This window comes from Erpetoichthys calabaricus, chromosome 8, assembly GCF_900747795.2.
Source record: "Erpetoichthys calabaricus chromosome 8, fErpCal1.3, whole genome shotgun sequence".
Taxonomy (NCBI): Eukaryota; Metazoa; Chordata; class Cladistia; order Polypteriformes; family Polypteridae; genus Erpetoichthys; species Erpetoichthys calabaricus.
In genome coordinates, this window is record NC_041401.2 from 21132801 (window position 1) to 21154244 (window position 21444).

The 21444-nt window shown below is 40.3% G+C and overlaps 1 protein-coding gene across 1 annotated transcript in view; it reads right to left on the reverse strand.

The window, feature by feature from the left end:
* The window catches only part of myo3b (myosin IIIB), a 619900-nt gene that overhangs the window by 580835 nt on the left and 17621 nt on the right, over positions 1 to 21444 (reverse strand). The window contains 3 exon segments of the mRNA XM_051930711.1: positions 615 to 691; positions 3802 to 3901; positions 4152 to 4256. Of these exon segments, the coding sequence (XP_051786671.1) occupies positions 615 to 691; positions 3802 to 3901; positions 4152 to 4256 (282 nt within the window).

Consider the following 21444-nt stretch of genomic DNA (forward strand, 5'->3'; position numbering starts at 1 on the left):
ATTTAAATTAAAATTATTGGGAATGTCCTTTAATGTCCTAAATGTGCTAGAAAGGACTTCTGTTTACTACAATTAGCAGAATTTACTGCTATTTTGTACATTTTGATTGCCCTTATCCATACTGATCAAAACTGATCTTAGCTCATTTCTGATCTGTACTAAACTGAGGAGGAAAGCAAACTCTTTGCTATTAACTTTGGAGTGACCTTCAGTCCCCAGGCACTGGAATGTTATATTAAACTGAACAAGCTCAGAAAAAGAAACGGTGAATATGAACTCCCATCCACTAAGACAACTCTTTTATCAAAGCTGTATATTTTGAATCTATATAATAAAATCTGTATTTTAAAACATCCTTGTTTATGATGGCACCAAATAGTGGCGACTTGTTGCTTGTTTGTCAGACATGCAAGTAAGAATTTCACTCTATTGTGTACACTGACAATGCTAATTACCTTACTGTGTATATTTGCATTGTTGTCAGTAACAGGACAACATTCTGAGGACATGTGTTTATTATTGGTTATTGTTAGTTAATTTAAAAAATAGTCTTTCACATATAAACAAAAGTAATGCACAACATCAGAATAGATGTTCACTTCACTTTTACTCACCTCAGGTGCCATCCAGAATGGAGTGCCAACAGACGTGTTTCTTCTTAAGCGAGCACTGGTGAGCTGAGCTGACACCCCTGTGTGAAAAGTACAAGGATTTCCACCACACATTACAAAAGATCAATCAGGGCACACTTGTTATTAATAAAATGCTTTGCTTTGTATTTGTTTTTCCACTCTTATTTCTCAACCTCAAATTTATATATATGGCTGTAGCTGCTGGTTCTATAAATATTATTGCATGCTGGGCTCTGCATTGCACAAATAATCAAAAAAATCATATTTTATTATAAGCTCATCAGAAGCATGGCAGATTTTTTTCAAAATTCTTGTTTTGTCAGATTCACATAAAAACACATTAGTCAGTACTGCTCCCCTGCACTGAGGTGGGCACACTGCCCCCTATAAGGATCAGAAAGACATAAAAATGGGGAAAAGATTTAATATATTAGGCAGGCATATATATATATATATATATATATATATATATATATATATATATATTATATATATATATATATATATATATATATATATATATATATATATATATATATATTAACATTTCCGTAATATTCAAATGATGTTCAAAATATAATAAGATAGTATATCTGCATTATTATACCGTTATTATTATATTATATTATTATATTCATTTGTGAATTTCCCCTTGGGATTAATAAAGTATCTACAGTATCTATCTATCTATCTATCTATCTATCTATCTATCTATCTATCTATCTATCTATCTAGTGTAGCTTTTGCTGTAACAATTCCCCACCCATGAACAGAGGCGTAGCTAGAGTTTTCAGCGCCCAGGGACAACTGAAGATTTCGTGCCCCCTTCTGTTTGCCAAAATGCAATGGGGAAGGGAAATTTGGTGCCCCCTGGATGCTGCGCCCGGGGACAGATGTCCCCCCTTGCCCCCCTGTAGCTACGCCACTGCCCATGAAGGAACTGAACAGTGGAAACCCAGGAAGAGGCTGAGGTTTTGTTTTCTTTGAATGTTTTTCCTGTAGGAAAACATGTTTTCTCAAAAACTGAAATGAAGGTAAAGCTGGATCAGCTGCAACAACATAATAGTTTTGTATATCATGTTAATGAAAGCCTTAATAAATGCCTGCCTAATACATTCAATCTTTTCCCACTTCTTCTTTATGGAGGGCAGTGTGCCCACCCCACTGCAGGGGAGCAGTACTGAATAATGTGCTTTTACGTGAATCTGACAAAACACTAATTTTGAAAAAATCTGCAATGCTTCTGATGAGCCTATAATAAAATAGGAGTTCCCGGATTATTTGTGCAATGCAGAGCCCAGAATACAATAATATTTATAGAACCAGCAGCTACAGCCATAAATTGAATTAAGCAGGTCATACAATGGATACATGAATGGATATACACATGTGTGTGCGTGTGTGTGTGTGTGTGTGTGTCAGATGTGGGCAAAAGTAGGTTTGCATGGAAAAAGGTTATGATTATTATAATAGCTTAATTAACTTTATTAACTCAACAGAGTGGCACAACGGCACAGTGCACTTAGGTACAATCTCATAAGTGCTCATGTTGCCAGCCTTCATTATTTACATTCTTGTAGAATAGTTGCTACTCAAGCTCACTTAATAATAATAAAAAGAAGTCAAATAATACAAATAAATAATAAAATTACAGAAATAATAATAATACAAGAGTAAACTCTGTGTTTTGTGTACTCACAACTGTAAACCTACTTTTGCACACCCCTATATATATATATATATATATATATATATATATATATATTACAAAGTTTTACTGTCAAATAATGCAAAGGGACTCAGACAACAGATGCTATGAATAATTTATACAGGTATATTCTATAACATTCTTGATGTCTTGTCCCTTTAATGTCTTAAAAGTTTCAACTTAATGGTGTCACAGACAAAACTTGGAGTCTTTGTCAATTGATCAAAACCAACACCTCAGTAAAATATCTTCCATTACAAAATGAATTTGGGGAGTCTGGTGGATTTTACATTTTTTTTTTTTCATAATCAACAACAATTGAATTAACTGAATTTCTTAAAGGCCGACACGGTGGCGCAGTGGGTAGCACTGCTGCCTCGCAGTTAGGAGGCCTGGGTTCACTTCCCGGGTTCTCCCCGTGTCTGCGTGCGTTTCCTTCCACAGTCCAAAGACATGCAGGTTAGGTGCATTGGCGATCCTATATTGTGCCTAGTGTGTGTCCTGCGGTGGGCTGGCGCCCAGGCCAGGGTTTGTTTCCTGCCTTGTGCCCTGTGTTGGCTGGGATTGGCTCCAGCAGACCCCCGTGACCCTATAGTTAGGATATAGCGGGTTGGATAATGGATGGATGGATGGAATTTCTTAAATGCAGAGCAGTGGGCACTGGAATCTGTCTTCTAGTTAAGGCTGCAATGCAGAGAGACTTGTGTCTTCACACATTAACTTTATATATCTTTCAGTGGTCATTTTTTATGGTGATGTTTGTATGTATATGTGTGTATATATATATATATATACATATACAATATACATACTGTATTTTTGTCCTGTATAATAAACAATATTTGGGATTTTAGTGGTTTTGAATCAAAGCATATTCAAAGGAAGTGAAATAACCCTAATCATTTGGCATGAAATCATTCCAACCTCCATGAACGGGCAATAGTAATTTGAAATTAAGTGGGACAGTGCCTTTTATCTGCATGAGGCCACTTTAGCATTTACACAGAGGGAATAAACATGCCTTAGGCTACTTAAAGTCATTTGCCGGAACAGCTTTCTTTTTATATGCAAAGAATCAAATAATGAAATTTAAATTAGCATTAACATTTGAGAGTTATGCTACTGTAGCCAAAATGCAGACACGTTTTGTTAGAAAAGGAAACAATTGGTCTGAATGTCATGCACTGCTTTTATTTTATTTTATTCTTCCTCTAAAGGAAAATATTTCACTTCTGAGGCACCAAAAAAATAGCGTTCGCAACAGGGAAAGAGAAATAGATTATCTGTCAGAAAGTCCTAAGGTGCTCCATCTGTTAAAGCAAAAGCCTCCCAAGATTTGCGCTGTGACACACACTGAGCTCACGATGTCCCAGAAACTCTCATGCTTTCTGAGCAGCCGATAAATGACTGCCTTTGGCCAAACTGCACACATCAGGAAAATAAATGGGAAGCGGTCATTACCAAAGTCAACGAGCTTGACTCCTCCTTCTGTTGTCAAAAGAATGTTGTTCCCCTTGACGTCACGATGAATGATTCTATTATTGTGCAAATGCTGAAGACCCTGGGCCAACCATCAAAAAAATAGGAGAGAGTATCTTATTTAAAATCAATTACCCTGTTATTGAAGAGCATAATTAGCACAATCTGCATTTATATTATAGGTACAGCTGTCCAGCATACCACGTGCTTAATATACCCCTGCTGTTACAGCGGCAAGTCTATTATCTTCAATAATAGCTCCTAAATTCAATACAGGCACAAAGGAAAATAGCCCCCTTAACTGTCATTACAGACTTGATGAACATCCTCACCAAGAGAGCACCGTATAAGATGTACGAGATTACGGCTTCATCCAACCGTTGTCCACGCATGAGCAAGCCTTTGATGAGATCGGTGACAGAGCCCCCATTACACAGCTGTGAGGAAAGAGAAACGGGGAAGACGAAGTGACTGTTCCATTACTCATCACACTTGTTTGTGTTATTAAAGTCTACAAGCCACACACTCGTAGTAAACTGCCCACAACACTGTGTCACAATATGTGTGTGTGTGTGTGTGTGTGTGTGTGTGTGTGTGTGTGTGTGTGTGTGTGTGTGTGTGTGTGTGTGAGCATGCAGCCTCATTTTTACAGCAATGTCAGGACCATGTTTCAGTACTGCATTTTGAACTTACAATCTTTCAGGATTTTTCTCTTTTTTAACTTGTTAGAAAGCTAATTGAAAAATAAATTATTTAATGCAGAATAATTCATTTTGTTAAACACTCCCTGTCAATTTGTTGCACCCTAGGAGCTAAAGACCATACAATCTCACTAGGGATGCGTCAGTATTTTATAAAGCTCAATGCCTTTATATATTAGATATCTTTATGCCTTTCGATATTTAGTATCCTGTAGGAAGAGGGAAAAAAATGAATAACAGCAATGGTGAGAAGAATGGAGTTGGATATTTTTAGGCATTACTGTTCACATACCCGCTAAGCTGGATCTGCTGCATCAGAGTCCACTCTTACATCCGGCTAATTACTCCCAAAGTTCTAAAGCTGAATCCCAAATTGGGGTCCCTTTCTGTGCTACCTGTCTTCCGTAGTGATGACGCAGCTCTCGCCTCTTCTCACTCTCTTACCACACACACCCAATAACTCAGACTGCATGGATTGGTCTCGCAGTCAAAATGATTTGTTACCAAGTTAGGGCACGTCACAAACAATTTGGATAACAAGAGGAGACCATTACAGCCATCAGACTAGTCTACATAGCGAACAGGAAAGTTTCTCTTTCTATCCTAGCTGAGCCTACTTGTAAATTACAATGCATTTTAATATATTATTATTATTTGAATATTACAAGTAAACTGATAAACCTGTTCTTTCTTTTAGACACAATTGGAATTGTATTTTCTAACTGAACTTCTGTTAAGACAAAATCTTTGCTATTTTGCAATGAAACAGGTCTTACTGACATATATACGATTAGGCAGCAGAGGTTGCACATGTGAAAGGGTATCTAGAGATGGTAAAATGTTAAGGAGTAATAACAATTAAACAATAAGAAATCTTCGTAAAATATCTGAAATGAAATTGGAGATGATTTTATTGTTTCTTATGAGGTTTCCTGGTTGAACATAACTTAATCAAACAGTCCTTTAATGACAGTATTTAAATAATGGGTAACCCAAAATTACTTAGTTCACCTTGCCCATCCTTAATTGTTATATTTAAAAAACATTAAAAACCATTTATGTGGATTTGTATGATGGGTTCTGTTAACCAACAAACAACCAGCTCCGTCCTGCTGTGTGCTCTTTCTACGGAGTGATGTCTCCTTCTGGTGGCCATGGGATTTATAGCTGGGGGACCAGAAGGGACGGAATCAAATATTCTTACTGGGCATCTTCTCAGTCCTGAAAGGGATAAACAGAAGAGGACATAGACAGCACCAGCAACAACCTGGGGTGGAAGTACATACCTCAGATGAGCCCAGAGAGTAATCCATTGATGCCCATGCATGACGTGAGCATGGTGTTTTCATGTTCATGTTTTTGTCAATTTAATTATTAAATATATGTAGTTTTTTATGCTTATTAATGGAAGCGTATAACAAAAGAAGCCTTCTGACCAGTAAATGAAATATCACTTTTGTGCAACTTTTAGCTCTTTTTAACTTGAAATAAAAGACAGAATGGTGAATAGGGCTGGGTTTGATCATTCACATTGGCAGCCATTTTCTTTCCTGAACGTGATATGTGTACTAAATTACATACTTCTAATACTGGAGCACCAACACCTCTTCCCAGTCCAATGGCTGTAAGTTTAGTGCGAGTGAGATGACTTATTACTAACGTTTCCTGTAAATCATTGAATTTATGATAAGCACACTAATTTGAATACATGTCACACTTAATTTTTTACTTTTACACTTATATTGATGAAGGTTGCAGTGGCAACACGTCAAGCTGGACAGACTAGGCTACATTATCGCTAAAGCCGATGACACATTCTGTGGCTTCTAATTGTGAGGTATGTCAGACTTGCCGAACACAGTTGTTGATCTCATCACCAGACCATGTCAATGCACACAACCAGAGGAACAGCAGCAACAGGACAGGCGATTGTCAATTCAGCCACAGGGTGAGTGAGTAACAGTGAGACAGGGGTCTAAGAAGTCAAAATGTAGACCTTCGGCAGTCCTGACTCTTCTTATTGTTGTTGCCTCTGACGTGAGAAGTTTCCAACTCTAAAGCTGTTTAAATCTTACTTGAGATCTGTTGAGTGCCAGGAGAGGCTTTCAGTCTGAGCTCTAACATCAATAGCACGCAGTGTTCGGAGGTCTTTGCACCTGAAGGACATAATGAGTGCCCATAAAGAGCAATTTTGAAAGTTAAAGTAATACCTTTACAAGACATGTTTTGTTTTTTAAATTTCCATTATGTGCACTTTTTATTTATTTCTTTAAATATTTCAATAACTGATTTATATTTCTTTTTTATTACTGATGTACAGGTCAGGTCGGGGAGCATGCACTGGTACAACACGTTGCCGCACCCACCACACGACGAAATAGCTCAGGATCCTGGTTGGAAGCCCCTTAGGCAGACACATGGTCCAGTCCCACACACCGGAAATGACCATATATATTCCTGCAAGCTGGATCACCCCTTGGGGAATCACGGCACATGGCCATAGTGCAATAAGTGACGCTCCCTCACAATGCAGGTAATGTGGCTCATTCGGGACTCCAAGAGCAACCGTCCATTAAACTCTAAGTCAAACCAGCGGTACCCAAGAATTCTCTGAAGACATATCAGGAGTGCCACACACCCCTTTCCATGCTCTCCCAATCTGTCTACTGACTTCATAGGAAGAGTCACCAGGCTCATGAATGTCACTGCCAAGGTAAGTAAACCTCTCGATAAGATCGACACTCTCTCCACAGACAGACAACCTGCTGATGCCTGTGCTCAAGAGGTCATTAAAGGCCTGATCTTGGGTTTTATCAGGACACTCGCAAGCCCAGACACTCATTCTCCTCGCTCAGTCTCTCAAGAGCCCTGATCAGATCCTCCAATGACACTGAGAAGATCACAGCATCGTCGGCAAAGTCAAGATCGGTGAATCTCTCTTCGCTAACAGATGCGCACACTACCCTACCCAATATCCAGTCCATACAAACACTGAGCAGGAGCAAGAACACACCCCTGACTAACCCCAGAATCAACTGGGAAAAACACAGGTTCTGTCTCCACTCTGCACAGCACTCACAGTACCAGTGTACAGGCCGGCCATGATATCCAGCAACTTTGAGGGGATCCCGCAAAGTCTCAGGATGTCCCAGAGGGCAGCTCAATCAACTGAGTGAAACATTTTACGAAAATCGACAAAGGCTGCAAAGAAACTCTCTCAATATTTCCTTTTGCGCTCCATGATAACCCTCAGTGCCAGGATGAAGTCGATGGTAGACATCTTAGGCATAAAACCAGACTGCTCCAGTCGCTGGTAGGTGAGCAAGTGATCACGGATCCTATTGAGGATGAATGTAGCAAGGACCTTACCCAGTACCGGAGCAGTGTTATTCTCCTGTAGTTGCCGCAATCTGGGTGATCACCCTTCCCTTTCTAGATAAGGACAACAAGTCTAGTTTTCCGGTCAGTTGGGATGATGCCCGTCTCCCAAATGGAAACAAAGATTGCTTGCAATGCCAGGAGGACAGCCTGACCACCAGCCTGGAGAAGTTCACCCCGGATACCACAGATCCCTGCAGCCTTCCCTACCCTCAGCTGGTTTACTACCTATGCAATCTCAGTGAGATTGGGTGGTTCACAGCTAATTGGAGGATCTGAACTGTGAGGCAAGAACCTCAAGAACCATGGACCCAGGGATATCTAACGTCCTAGCTGGAGGATCAGCTTTAAACTGCTACTCAACATTGAAACACTGATGCACACCTTACATTTATTTGAATTTTATTTTTTTTTTCATTTGTTTAAATTTTTATTCAATTATTGGTTTTCTATTTTTTATATAAAGGTATTTATTGCAGTGTTTTATTGAATCTGTTTTTCAAAAACTTTGTGTTTACAAAATCCACCCTGGTAATTTTAGTAATTTAGACTTTGCACTAAAATAATGGTAATGGTGGAGGGTGTGCCAGAGGGCCCCATAGAATTTTTGCCCTTTGCCTCCAGAATCCCTAGGATATCTCTATACACAACTGACAATCACTTGGTATGTCAAATTTAGCTACTGCCTGCTAACCATACAGCCAGTGCCTTATGAAAGGTTAACAGGCATGACGAGTTCCACCACAATTTAGCCCTTTTTCCTTTTTTTTATCCTGTCATAATATAAAACAAAACACATAAGACAGATAAGTTTCTCTTCTGTTTGTGAGGTCCAAAACACCCAGATTCTTTATTACTCGTTGCTGCATTTTATATCCATTGTACTTCCGGATGAGTTTTTATTGGTTTTTGCCTTTTAAACACTCAGAGCCCACCCGTATTTAAAATATCCAATGAATTATTTGGAGTAACTTGCTTGTTCTGTCTTATTACATGAATGCACTTCACAGGAGTGCACTGGTGACTGCCTCTGACTCAAGGGCTACGAAAGAAAATCGCCGGCAAAGCCGTCTAATTTGACAATCTCTTAAAGGAATTATACAGATCAACTGATATGAACAATGAAACATTTTTAATCTTTAGTATTGATTTGTTCTCTGTGATATGGCCACAAACAAGCAATAAGTAAAAAAATACATATATATTATTGTTGTCACAGAGTTCCAATCTTTGGAGCAGATATTAACTGTGCAATTAAGCAGAGGTGTGAGACTAGCTCATTTCATTGTTTAAAGTCGGAACCAAAAGGTACAACTGAAAGGTCTATTTTGTTTCCAATCTCCATGCAGATGTTTTGCATTTTTCTTTGCCATGAAGGAGACTGAAAGATGTTGTAAACAGTAATAAATCTTTTGTTATTATTATTATTTCATATGCAAACACATCTTTCTTGAGGAGAGGGAGGGCTCCTTTATGGCTTGTTTTGGATCGTAGCTGCAACACATGACTAATTATGCAAGCAAATTAGGCAAGTGGCCTTGTGCAGCCAGCACAATTGCAATAATGTTATATAACTGGTGACAGTACTCATATTATTCTCATTGTGATCAGCTAAAGTACCCAGCAAATGAAAATATGGCAAGTTTTTTGTTTATTTTGTTAACATATGCTGGATGGAAGACTAGAATACTGATTGGGTCATGACATCACACATGTCCAAGCAACTTATCAACAAAAATTTAAAAAGGAATGCATGAGTGTTCTGTGTATGACTGCTATAGCTCTGTGATTTCATGGTGCACTCTCAAAAAAATCAGCTGCAATGCGACTTTACAGGTGAATATTTGGCTCACAAGGTTACCAGTGAACACCGCATATTTGCTGCAAAAAGTGCTTTTGCAAATTTTGCCGATCAACACTACCATAGCCATTATTGTCTATTTGTACAAAGTGACTATGTTTTTACTGGAAAACAAACATGTAAGCAAAAGTTCTTAAAAAAAATAAAACTACTCCTTATTAGGTGAACTACATCAAAAACCTGCAGCAAACAAAACATAAGACTTGCTTTGGATCATGCATATTTTTTTTGTAAACACATGCAGAGTGGAAGGCTAGAGTACAGGCAGTCCCCGGGTTACGAACGAGATAGGGACTGTAGGTTTGTACTTAAGATGAATTTGTATGTAAGTCAGAACAGGTACATTATTTTAATAAATGCTATTGTTGACCGACTGTAACCAAGTGCTCTGCCATTGAATGATGGAGTTTCACCTCTTTCTGACCATTTTATTATTTCTACTTTATTTTCAATGGTGATGGTTTTTCTCTTCTTTACTGTAGCACCAGCATTTGCATCAGATTTGTGTTTCAGAGACATTCTTGAAGGGTGAAGACAAAAGGTTAAGATGAGCTCTTCTGTACAGCACTGTACACGCTATCACAGCAGATTAGGCACTAGTCGTCAGCATGTCTGATGTATAGGGTGGTCCAGATCTAATTATGCAATTTTCATTACGCTATAACATATTCAGTTTATTACATAGAAAATCACCCGAAAAATCCCGGACCATCGAGAAGTTTGCGAACTGACGACACAAAGAATCATCCCTGCATAAATCAAAGTCATCCAGACGATCTGGATCTGCAGAATTAGATCTGGACCACCCTGTACTGACAAGAGACAACTTCCTGCTATGTGCGTAACAGTACACGCAGTCTTGCTATTGAGAATGAATGGGGGCAGCGAGGGGCGGTTCATCACCAGTCCACATCACAGTCACCTCCACTACTGTATGCTGTCTGCAGTGTCCCGCTGCACCACCACCCTCATTCACCACGCAGCCATCCGAGGCACACTACAATGCTACCCCCCGCCTCCCCGTTCACCCTCAATGGCCTCCGTTCAGCCACAACAGGGTCACCACTTGCAGCGGGGGGGCGGGCAGTGAAACCGATTGCCACCGGGAGCTGCCCAACGGACACTACACTGCATGAGCAGCGAAATCGACCCCCTCCAGCCTCCGTTCAGCCACCGCTTGCAGCATCCCTGGGCCGAAGATGACGGAGCGGCAGTTACTGAGGCGCATGCGTCGCAGCTGCTGCCCCGTTTGTATGTCGTAGGTCGGGTGTCCGTAACCTAGGGACTACCTGTACTTATCAATTCGTGACATCACCCATGCCCAAATAGTTCAGCAAAAATCTTATAGTATGCATGCACGACAGTTCTGTGTATGACTGGTACAGCCCTGTGATGTCAAAGTGGTCTCTCAAAGTATCATGAAGAGCAATGAAAAAGAAATGGTTTTCTAAGCCAGCCACATGGCAAATTTATAGGAAAATATTTGGCAAACAAGGTCACCAGTGGACATAGCATATTCCCTACCACAAAATGTTTCAGCAAATTTCATCGATCAGCACAGCAGGTCAGGTTGGGGAGCATGCGCTGGTACAGCGTGTTGCCACACCCACCACATGAGAAAACAGCTCAGGATCCCAGTTGGCAACCCACTAGGCAGACACGTGGTCTAGTTCCACGCTCCAGAAATGACCATCTATCTGCCGCAGCCAAGTGTTACATAGGCGTCCCCTTGGCCTGGTCCAGCTGCTCGGGTCCTCAACAATGAGGATCCAATGAGCCAGATCACCTTCGGGAAATCGCACCACATGGTCGTAGTACTGTAACTGATGGTCCCTCACAATGCAGGTAAGTGCATCATTCTTGTCTGCTTGTGAAAAGTAACAATGTTTTAACTACAAAAGCAAGAATTATTAAAGAAGAAATGCTGCTCATTATCAAATGAGCTGCTTCCCAATCCTGCAACCAACAAGCCACACTGAAGACAGATTAATAAAGACAGATAATAGGGCAGCCAATCATTCTTGTGTCAAGTGTGTATGTTTCTGTTTTCCAAACTGGAAGTATATAGACTACAAAATATACACAATAAAACAAATTAAATGAAATAACACTGATCGGTGTAATTATGTTCTCTCTGTTATTGACTATTGCTAAAAGTATGGTGTGTTTTTATCACAATTAGCTTTTATTAACTTTCCATGTCATGTATGTAACGCATATTCTCTCAAAAAGAAGCTAAGGATCTCTATATCTTTGTGCCCGAGTTTAAAGCTGTGAAGTGATCCCATATGCCTAGCAAATCTCAAAGGCTGTTGAGCTGCACCTACTATGAGCTGTTTATAAATTGCAAGCCACACACCAGAAAAATTGCCAAGTGCTGCATTTACTATCTGGATTGTCATGTCATCCTTCACAAGAGTCTCGATTTAGAAATCCCATGCCTGATTAAACATCTTCCTTTTACTTCTTTGCATCTCTGTGATGCTGGAATAGTCAGCTGCCATACCTTATTGTGACTGTATGCTTGTGCAGTTGAATGGTGCAGTATTTGCTTTAAGTTTTATGGATTGAAATGTAGAGTGTACATTTTAAATGGCACTACTGCTATAATGTATGCTGATAACATAATACTGGGAAGAATGGGAACAGCTCTGGTCATCATAATACAGTACTGCATATGAAAGGTATTAATACTATTGAGTAAACATTAAAATGAACGACTTAGCTGATTGCCTTTTATTGTAACCAAATGGCTGATTTTTATATATAGTACTAGTGGGCTTAGTCCCCTGCTCGCTTCGCTCGCTAACCCCTATGTTTGGTTTTCCGGATACACACTTTTAAGATTTTTTTTTTTCTTTGAATTGTTGCTATTTCAATAGTTTCACTTTTATTTCAGAACTTCTGTAAAAACAATATTTGGAATCTTTCGAGTCCCAATATGCTGAATCTTTTAAATGAGGTCCGTGAGACATGTGTTTAATGACTTTGTACCGTAATTCAGGATATGTTTCTCTGTTTGGAATTTCAGCACAGACAAAGCGATCTACATCATCAGCAGTTAATAATTTATTTTGCAAAATAACCAATAAATGCATATGAGTTAAAACACATTTTTGAAATTCTCTTTACTTAAACTTCAAAGCCTTACAATATTTACATACTTCTGACATATCACCTTTGTCCATATATTCGATCTCTATTCACCTTTTAGTTATTTCTCAGAGTAATCTTTTTTTTTCCGCTAATGCGATGTTTACTTTCTTTTTTTGACACTGTCATTTTTTTTTCCTTTCATATTCTGCATCTTGCTCTGCATGTGTTTCGCGCCTACATTTTTTTTTGAGTCTTTTGAATTCCAGTTTTCGTTATCTCTAACTTGCCCTGCATGTGTTTGGCCCCCTTTTTGTAACCTCTTTATGACGTTTTACTTTGTTTTCTACTCTTTGTCTTTTTATTTCTGACCTTGCTTTGTCCTGCTTTTTTTTCAATGACACCTGGTCTGTGGTGATTATTTTCCCTTTTTCGAGTAATGATTTCCATTTGTTTGCACTACTGCGATCTTTACTTTCTTTTTTTTATTCTTTCTAATTTTTCTACTTTCATATTCTTTAACTTTCTCCATATTTGTATCGCGCAAATGTTTTTTTTTTTTGAGCCTTTCGAATTCCACTGCTTTCATAATCTGCTCTGCATGTGTATAGCGCCAACGTTTGTGAACATGTTTATAAAGTTCTACTTTGTCTTTTACTCTGTCTTTTAATTCTGAGCCCGATTAGATGTGCTCTGTTTCAATTCCACTTGTTACAGGCTGATAATTACTTCCTTACTTTCTGAATTTGCACCTAGATTATTTTTTCTTTTTTGCTCTTTTTTCTCTCCAACGCTTTTGAGTCTCTTTTCTCCACGCTGCTTTCTTCTTCACTTAGTCGTTGACGTTTCATTTATAACATATTGTCCTTATATGCTTCATATGCGCTGACCCTGGATCTGTGTGTGCTCAAATCCTTCACATAACTGAATATTTTGCTACCCCGTTGTCTTATTTGATATTGATCATAAGTAGGGCGTCTCTTGCAAGAATCTCATGTTCTACGTCATCGTGAGACGGTCCTGGGTCAATCTCTTGGCACAATGTCTCATGTTTAAGGTCCTTGCGGGTCTTTTAACTATCTTCTGTGATCTTAACGTGAAGATCACGTCTCGATGCCCTACTGTTTCTCTCCAGGATTTTTTTTATAATAGAGAGATATTTTTCAGATACAGTGCCCTCTACAACGTTTGGGATAAAGGCACATTTTTCCATAATTTCTACCTTTGCTACACAGTTTAAAATTACAAATCAAGCAATTCAGACATTGTGATTAAAGTACACACAGCAGACTTTCACTTAAAGAGATTTGCATACATTTTGGTTACACTATGTAGAAATGACAACACTTTTTGTACACGGTCCTCCCATTTCAGGGCACCATAATGTTTGGGACAATTGGCATCACAAGATTTTATGATTCCTCAGGTGGGTTTCCTGGCTTCATAAGACACCTTCACTTGCTTCTACCCTTTGGAGTCTGTAGTTGTCATTGTTCAATATGAGGATAAGAGCTGGGTGAAAGTCAAAGAAGCGAATCTGAGGCTGAAAAACAAGAATAAAACCATTCCAGAGATCTGCAAAATCTAAGGATTACCTAAATCAACGGTCTGGAATATCATGAAGAAGAAAAAAAACACTGGTGAACTCAGTAATAGCATAGAGACTGGTAGGCCAAGGAAGACCTCCACTGCTGATGACAGAATATTCTTCACTATGGTAAAGAAAAAGCCCCAGACATGTGTCTGACAGACCAGAAACAGTCTTCAGGGGGCAGATAAGTGTGTCAGAGACGACTATCAGCAGAAGACTTCAAGAACAGAAATACAGAGACCACACTGCAATACGCAAATCATTAGTTAGCTATAAAAACAGGATGGCCAGATTACAGTTTGCGAAAAAGTACTGAAAAAAGCCTTCAGAATTCTAGAAAATGGTCTTGTGGACAGACGAGACAAAGATGAACCTGATCAGAGTGATGGCAAGAGCAAAGTGTGGAGAGGACAAGTAAATGCTCAAGATCTAAACAGGGACAGCCTCATCTGTTAAACATGGTGGGGGTGTTATGGCTTGGGCATGTATGGCTGCCACAGGTCCTGGAACACTTCCCTTCACTGCTGACGGCAGTCAGATTGGGGACCATGCACCAGTACAGCACATTGCCGCACCCACCACACAGTGAAACAGATTGGGATCCTGGTTGGCAACCCCCTAGGCAGACACGCGGTCTAGTGCCACCCTCCGGAAAAGACCATCTATCTTCCACATCCAGGTGTTATGTGGGCATCCCCTTGGCCTGGTCCACTGCTCGGGTCCTCATCAATGAGGATTCTGCAAGCCGGATCACCCTCAGGGAATCCCACTACGTGGCCATAGTGTTGTAACTGACAGTCCCCTCACAATGCTGGTAATGTGCCTCATTCGGAACTCCATGAACAACCATTCATTCGACACAAAGTCAAACCAACGGTAACCAAGGATTCTCCGAAGAGACACAGTACCGAAGGAGTCTAGTCTTCATCTCAGGTCATTGGATAGCGTTCATGTCTTGCAACCATATAGCAAAACAGGAAGCACCAGGACTCTAAAGACTTGGACCTTCGTGCTATTGCAAAGATATCGGGAGCTCCACACCCTTCTTAATAGGAAGAGTCACCAGAGATACTATATTGCTGCCAAGGTAAGTAAACCTCTCGAAAGGATCGACACTCTCTCCACAGACAGACACACTGCTGAAGGCAGTGCCCAAGAGGTCATTAAAGTCCAGGATCTCGGATTTTATTTAGGACACTCGCAAGCCCAGACACTCAGACTCCTTGCTCAGTCTCTCAAGAGCCCCAATCAGAGCCTCCATTAACTCTACAAAGATCACAGCATTGTCGGCAAAGTCAAGATCGGTGAATCTCTCTTCATTAACAGATGTCCCACAGCCACTGGACCCTACGACCTTGCCCAACACCCAGTCCATACAAATACTGAACAGGAGCAAGAACACACCCCTGATGAACCCCAGAATCAACTGGGAAAAACGTAGAGGTTCTGTCTCAAATCTGCACAGCACTCACAGTATCAGTGTGCAACCAGCCATTTGGCTTGCCATGGTATCCAGCAACTTTGAGGGGATCCTGTGAAGTCTCAGGATGTCCCACTGGGCAGCTCGATCAACTGAGTCAAACACTTTATGAAAATCGACAAAGACTGCAAAGGAACTCTGTCAATATTTGCTTTTACACACTTTGAGAACCCTCAGTGCCAGGATGCGGTCAATGGTAGAATTCTTAGGCATAAAACCAAACTGCTACAGTCGCTGGTAAGTGAGCAAGTGATCACGGATCCTACTGAGGACGAACGTAGCAAGGAGCTTACCCGATACTGAGAGCAGTGTTATCCCCCTGTAGTTGCTGCAATCCAGGCAATCACCCTTCCCTTTCCAGATAGGGATGACAAGTCCCGTTTTCCAGTCAGGATGATGCCAGTCTCCCAAACGGAAGCAAAGATTGCTTGCAATGTTAGGAGGACAGCCTGACCACCAGTCTGGAGCAGTTCATCCCGGATACCACAGATCCCTGTAGCCTTCTCTATGCTCAGCTGGTTCACCACCTGTGCAATCTCAGTGAGACTGGGTGGTTTATAGCTAATTGGAGGATCACTCTCAAGAACCATGGACCCAGAGATATCCAATGTCCAAGCCAAAGGATCAGCTTTAACCAGCTGCTCAAAGTCCATTGGGTCACAACTGCAGCGTCATTCATAAGGACCGTTCCATCAGCCACCCTGACTGCGACTCCAAGAGGAACAGATTCAGATGTGCGTAATGCTTCGATTCCTCTGTAAGCAGGATGTGGATCAGTAGACCATAGATGGTGTGTCACTTGCTCACAGATTCTTCTAACAAACATGTCCTTATCGGCCCTCACAGCCCTCGCAGCTGTCCTTCTAAGTTCCCAGTACAGACCGGAATTGCCATCAAGCCATGCACTGTAAAACCACTCAATGATATCCAGGGTGCCCAACAAGATGAAACACCTCCTTCTGGGAATGCTGGTAACATCAACTCAGCCCTCAGCAACATTCAGGGACTTGTCACAGAAGGTCTCCCACATCACATTAGGATCAGATGGCAGTGGCACAATGAATTCTGACGTGTGTAGAAACATCTGATCTGCTCAAGTTCCAGTAAATGCCTCCAAAGTCAAAGTTGGACGGCGCTTCATCTTACAATAACATAATGATCCAGACATACTGCTAAGGCAAACCAGGAGTTTATCAAAACCTACAAAAATGAAAAAATTCTTGAATGGCGAAGGCAGACACTTGATTTAAATCCAACTGAACAGGTCCTACATATATGAAGAGAAAACTTAAGGGGACAAGCCCCTTGAAACAAGCAGGAGGTAAAGATGGCTGCATTAGAGGCTTGGCAGAGCATCACCAGAGAAGATCCTCAGCACCTGGTAATATCTATGAATTGCAGACTTGAAGCTGTGATTGCATGCAACGGATATGTGACAAAGGATTAAATATGATGGCTTTAATATACCTGCCAATGCTGTGTCCCAAACATTATGGGGCCATGAAATAGGAGGACCATGTATAAAAAGTGTGGTCATTTCTACTGGGTGTTTGTAAATCCCCTTAAATGAATGTCTGCAATGTGAACTTTAATCACGTCTGAATTGTTTGAATTGTAATTTTAAACTGTGGAGCACAGATGCTAACCAAGAAAAAAACGTGCCTTTGTCCCAGACATTGTGGAGGTCACTGTAATTTTGCATATCTTCTGCCGCAAGCAGGGTTTTGAGAAATTCAGTATTGGCAATGGCTGAGCTCTGGACAAACACCCAGTACAAAGCATACAACTCATGTTCTGCTCCAAGAGCAACACTGCAGTAAGATTTGGGGGTCCAATTGGTGTTTAAGCTTATCAAGTAAATGCATGGCCATTGGCATCATGTACCACATTCTACTATGTAGTGCTTCACTGCAAAGCAAAAACACACAGGAGCATCAGCTGCAATATACCTTCTTCAAGATTAAGTCTTAACCCCTACAGGACATAAGAAATTCAGGAGTCGAGAAGACAAAGGAAAAGAAGTGACTCTTATGTCTCAGTCAGGATTCTTCCCTGACTAGAGTTCAAATTCTCATTTTATGTCTGTTTTGTTCAATTTTGATTATTCTGCCTATGTTAATATTGTTATTTACTTAGTTTCTATGTACCTATGTAGCCTTTGTTCTGTGTCTTGTATTTTGTGGGTGGTTCCCCAAGAGGCGGGACCACCTGCCCATCTCCACCAGGGTCTGTGTTCACCCCCATAAAGGCAAGGGTCTCCCACAGTTCCTGGCAGTTCATTTGAATGTGCTACAGGGTCGGTGAGTGTCGTTTGTGAGTCTGCTTATGGTCAGTGTGTTTTTCTACATTTTTGACCATCTGCTCTGTGTGTTGACCTTGCCTTTGTCATGTGTATCAAGTCTTGTTTCATGTTTTGTTCATTTTTGTGCCATTTGTTTGTTAATATTACTTTTGTTGATTATGTACATTGTTCTTTGTCTTTGATCTTGTCTTTAACCCTTTGCGGTCGTTAGGCCAGAAAACTGGCCTTAGTAAAAAGTGCGCTATAGGTCGTCAGGCCACCGCTGGTGGCCCTGCAAGTTTCTGACCGATTTGCACAGTCGCCTGGTTGAGAAAAGTGGCCTGTGTTATTCCTACGCGCTTGAAAAAAATAACTGCTGTAATTATTGGCGTTTTTTCAATAATTAATTACGACTAATGTAGCGTGACGTTGAAAATTAAATACGACTGCAAAGGGTTAAGCTACCTGTGGTATGTTCCATTTCCAACTGAAACTGCCCACCACTCTATAAATCTGGATGTTCTCCCACAGTTCCTGGCGGTTCATTTCAAATTCACTAGGGAGTTGGTGTTACTGTGATTTTGCTGTTACTTGTGGTTTTTATGACTTTTTGGATTTTGACCCTTTTTGCTCTGTATTTTGACCACTCTAATATCTGTATTGGGACTTTGTTTGCTTTTGAATTGCTTTATTGTTTTAGACAATTCCAATTTTGCCTTTGTGCTTCATGGAGCTTTATGTTGATTTTAAGATGTTTAACATGTTTTGTGAGGAATAAATCTGTTATTTTTGTAAAGATTTTCTGTTTGCCTGTTTATCTAGCCAGGGTTTATCAATATATCTCCCTCTTGTGGACATTATTGGAAGTGCTTTTTGAAACTGCGTACTTTGAGACTCCTACTCATAACAACCTTGGATTACTGTACTGGGACATTATTTGCCTTCAATTGCCTCCACATAGGGAGGACCCGGGAAGCAAACCCAGGTCTCCTTACTGCGAGGCAGCAGTGCTACCACTGCACCATCGTGCTGCCCTGTTCATGTTATTTCAGAGCATTTTCATCATGAAAAAGTCTTTTATTTAATAAAGATTGTACGTAGCCCTCTGCGTTACTAGTCAGAGTTTTTGGATGGATTTTCCTCCTCTAGTATTCATTTTTGGAACTGTTTTGGATTTACTTGTTTTGGGGCTCTAAAGCATCACTACAGTGACAAATGATTGGAGACTCCTCGGCATGCTTTTATTTTTGTCCATGAATTCCTATCTATGCAATCTACACAGTTGCTGTACAGCACAATTAACTTATTACACTCTTTTTGTTCAATCACCTGTGTAATACTCTGGCTATAAGAGGTGTGGACCATTCCAATGGATGTAAAATTTATAGTATCTTAAAAAAGTTTTGATCCCCTAACACTTTTTTTATTCAAAACGTTGGTGTCCAAGATTTAAAATATGAAAAGGATTAGACTTTTTTCATCAGTGATCATTGCACACCATTGCCATATAAGATTCAATATGTTAAAAACTTGCATTAATTTAAAGAGTGTTAAATGTGTACAATGGAATATTTGTTTGTGAGGAAGATTGATTGAGACATGGTGAAAAATGTGAAGCTGATACCTTGAGAGGGCTGTGTATCACAGCATCACTTGGCCGTAGCAGCTTAGTCGAAGGCAGGGGTGTCCAGCTCCGGTGCTGGTGGGCTACCATGGCTGCACGTTTTCATTCTGACCCTTTTCCTAATCAGTGGGCAGTTTTCATTGCTAATTAACTCCTTTTCCCTTCATTTTAATAGCCCTGTTTTTAAGGATTTAGTCCTCTGAATGGATTTGTTTTTTCATTAAATGGCTTCCAACACTAAAATGAGATGTGAAAAGAGCCAACAGATGACCAGCTAAACTAGAATGTCAAACTCCAGCCAATTTCACTCCAACAAGTTTCTTAATGAGAAGCAAAATCTTGCTGTTAATTAAAGCCATTATTGAACATCAGGACTTGTTGCTGCTCTCATTCTGCCACAGCAGACTGTTGATTTACTATTTTCTCTAAGACCACCGTCAAGATGTTTTGGTGACCTGAGCAGACCAACATGACCGAGACCTTCACCTTCTTTAATTTTCAGGTTAGCTGGTCATGTGGCTGCTTGTTTTGTGTCTCATTATTGTTTGGCTGCTCATTAAGGAAAAAGAAACAACTAAAGGGGCCTGAGTCACGTCATTTACAACTAACGGCTTGACGGCTCCCTAATTAAGAAGATGGTTAGAATGAAAATCTGCAGCCACTGCCGCCCACCAGCACCAGAGTTGGACACCCCTGGTCTAAGGCATGAAGAAAAGTAAGAGGAAATATACACTAAGGTGGAAACTCCGAAACTTGTAAGAGCAGAGCTTGAGATTTAAAGTTGCTGAAACACTGACGGCAACAGTGAATGAGGTTTTGAAAATCATCAACATTAGAGGCAAATGAGAAATGACAAAGAATGCTTGGTGGAAAACAACAGAAGTATGTGGCTGGACAAATGGACAGCCAATAAGTAGTGGCAGAAAACAAAGGCAGAAGGTGACAGGGCAATCTAAGGAAATAAAGTGAAATGCTACAAAAGCAGTTGGGAGGGTACAAGAAACTAAGAGATAAGAGTCCGCAAGTGAGCTGCAGAATAAAGAAGGAAACAGAAATATGTTCAGGACCACAAAGCAGGTGGCAAAAGGGTGTGAATTGCTTTTAAAATGCTGCAGGGAATATGATTATTGATAGTGATAGGATTAAGGACACCTGGTGGTTTGGGCACATGGAGCGAAAGGCAGAAGAGGACAGGGTGAAGAGCTGCTCCGAAATGGAGGTGAAATGAATGAGGCCAAAAGGGAGTGAAAATACATTTTTGTAGGTGGTGTGAGATGACAGGAAAAGAAAGGGTCTCACTCCAAAGGATGCCTAGGACCGGGATGAGTGCTGGAAATTGCCAATTTGTAATACTTGAGATAAAACATCGTTTCTCAACCTTTAAGTATTTACAACTGGAGTTTTCATAACAGTTTTAATTGTGCCCCCCTTATGTTTTTTTGAAACCCTAATAAAATGTATTCCTGTATATTTTGCTGTCGATACACCACTACAAGTTTGAAATTTTCCTACGAATAGCCAAATTACGCCACATATGGCAACATTTGCGCCCGCTTTTTTGTTACTTCCCCACAGTTTGAGAACCGCTGAGTTAAAATAAGTCTGATTTTATGTTT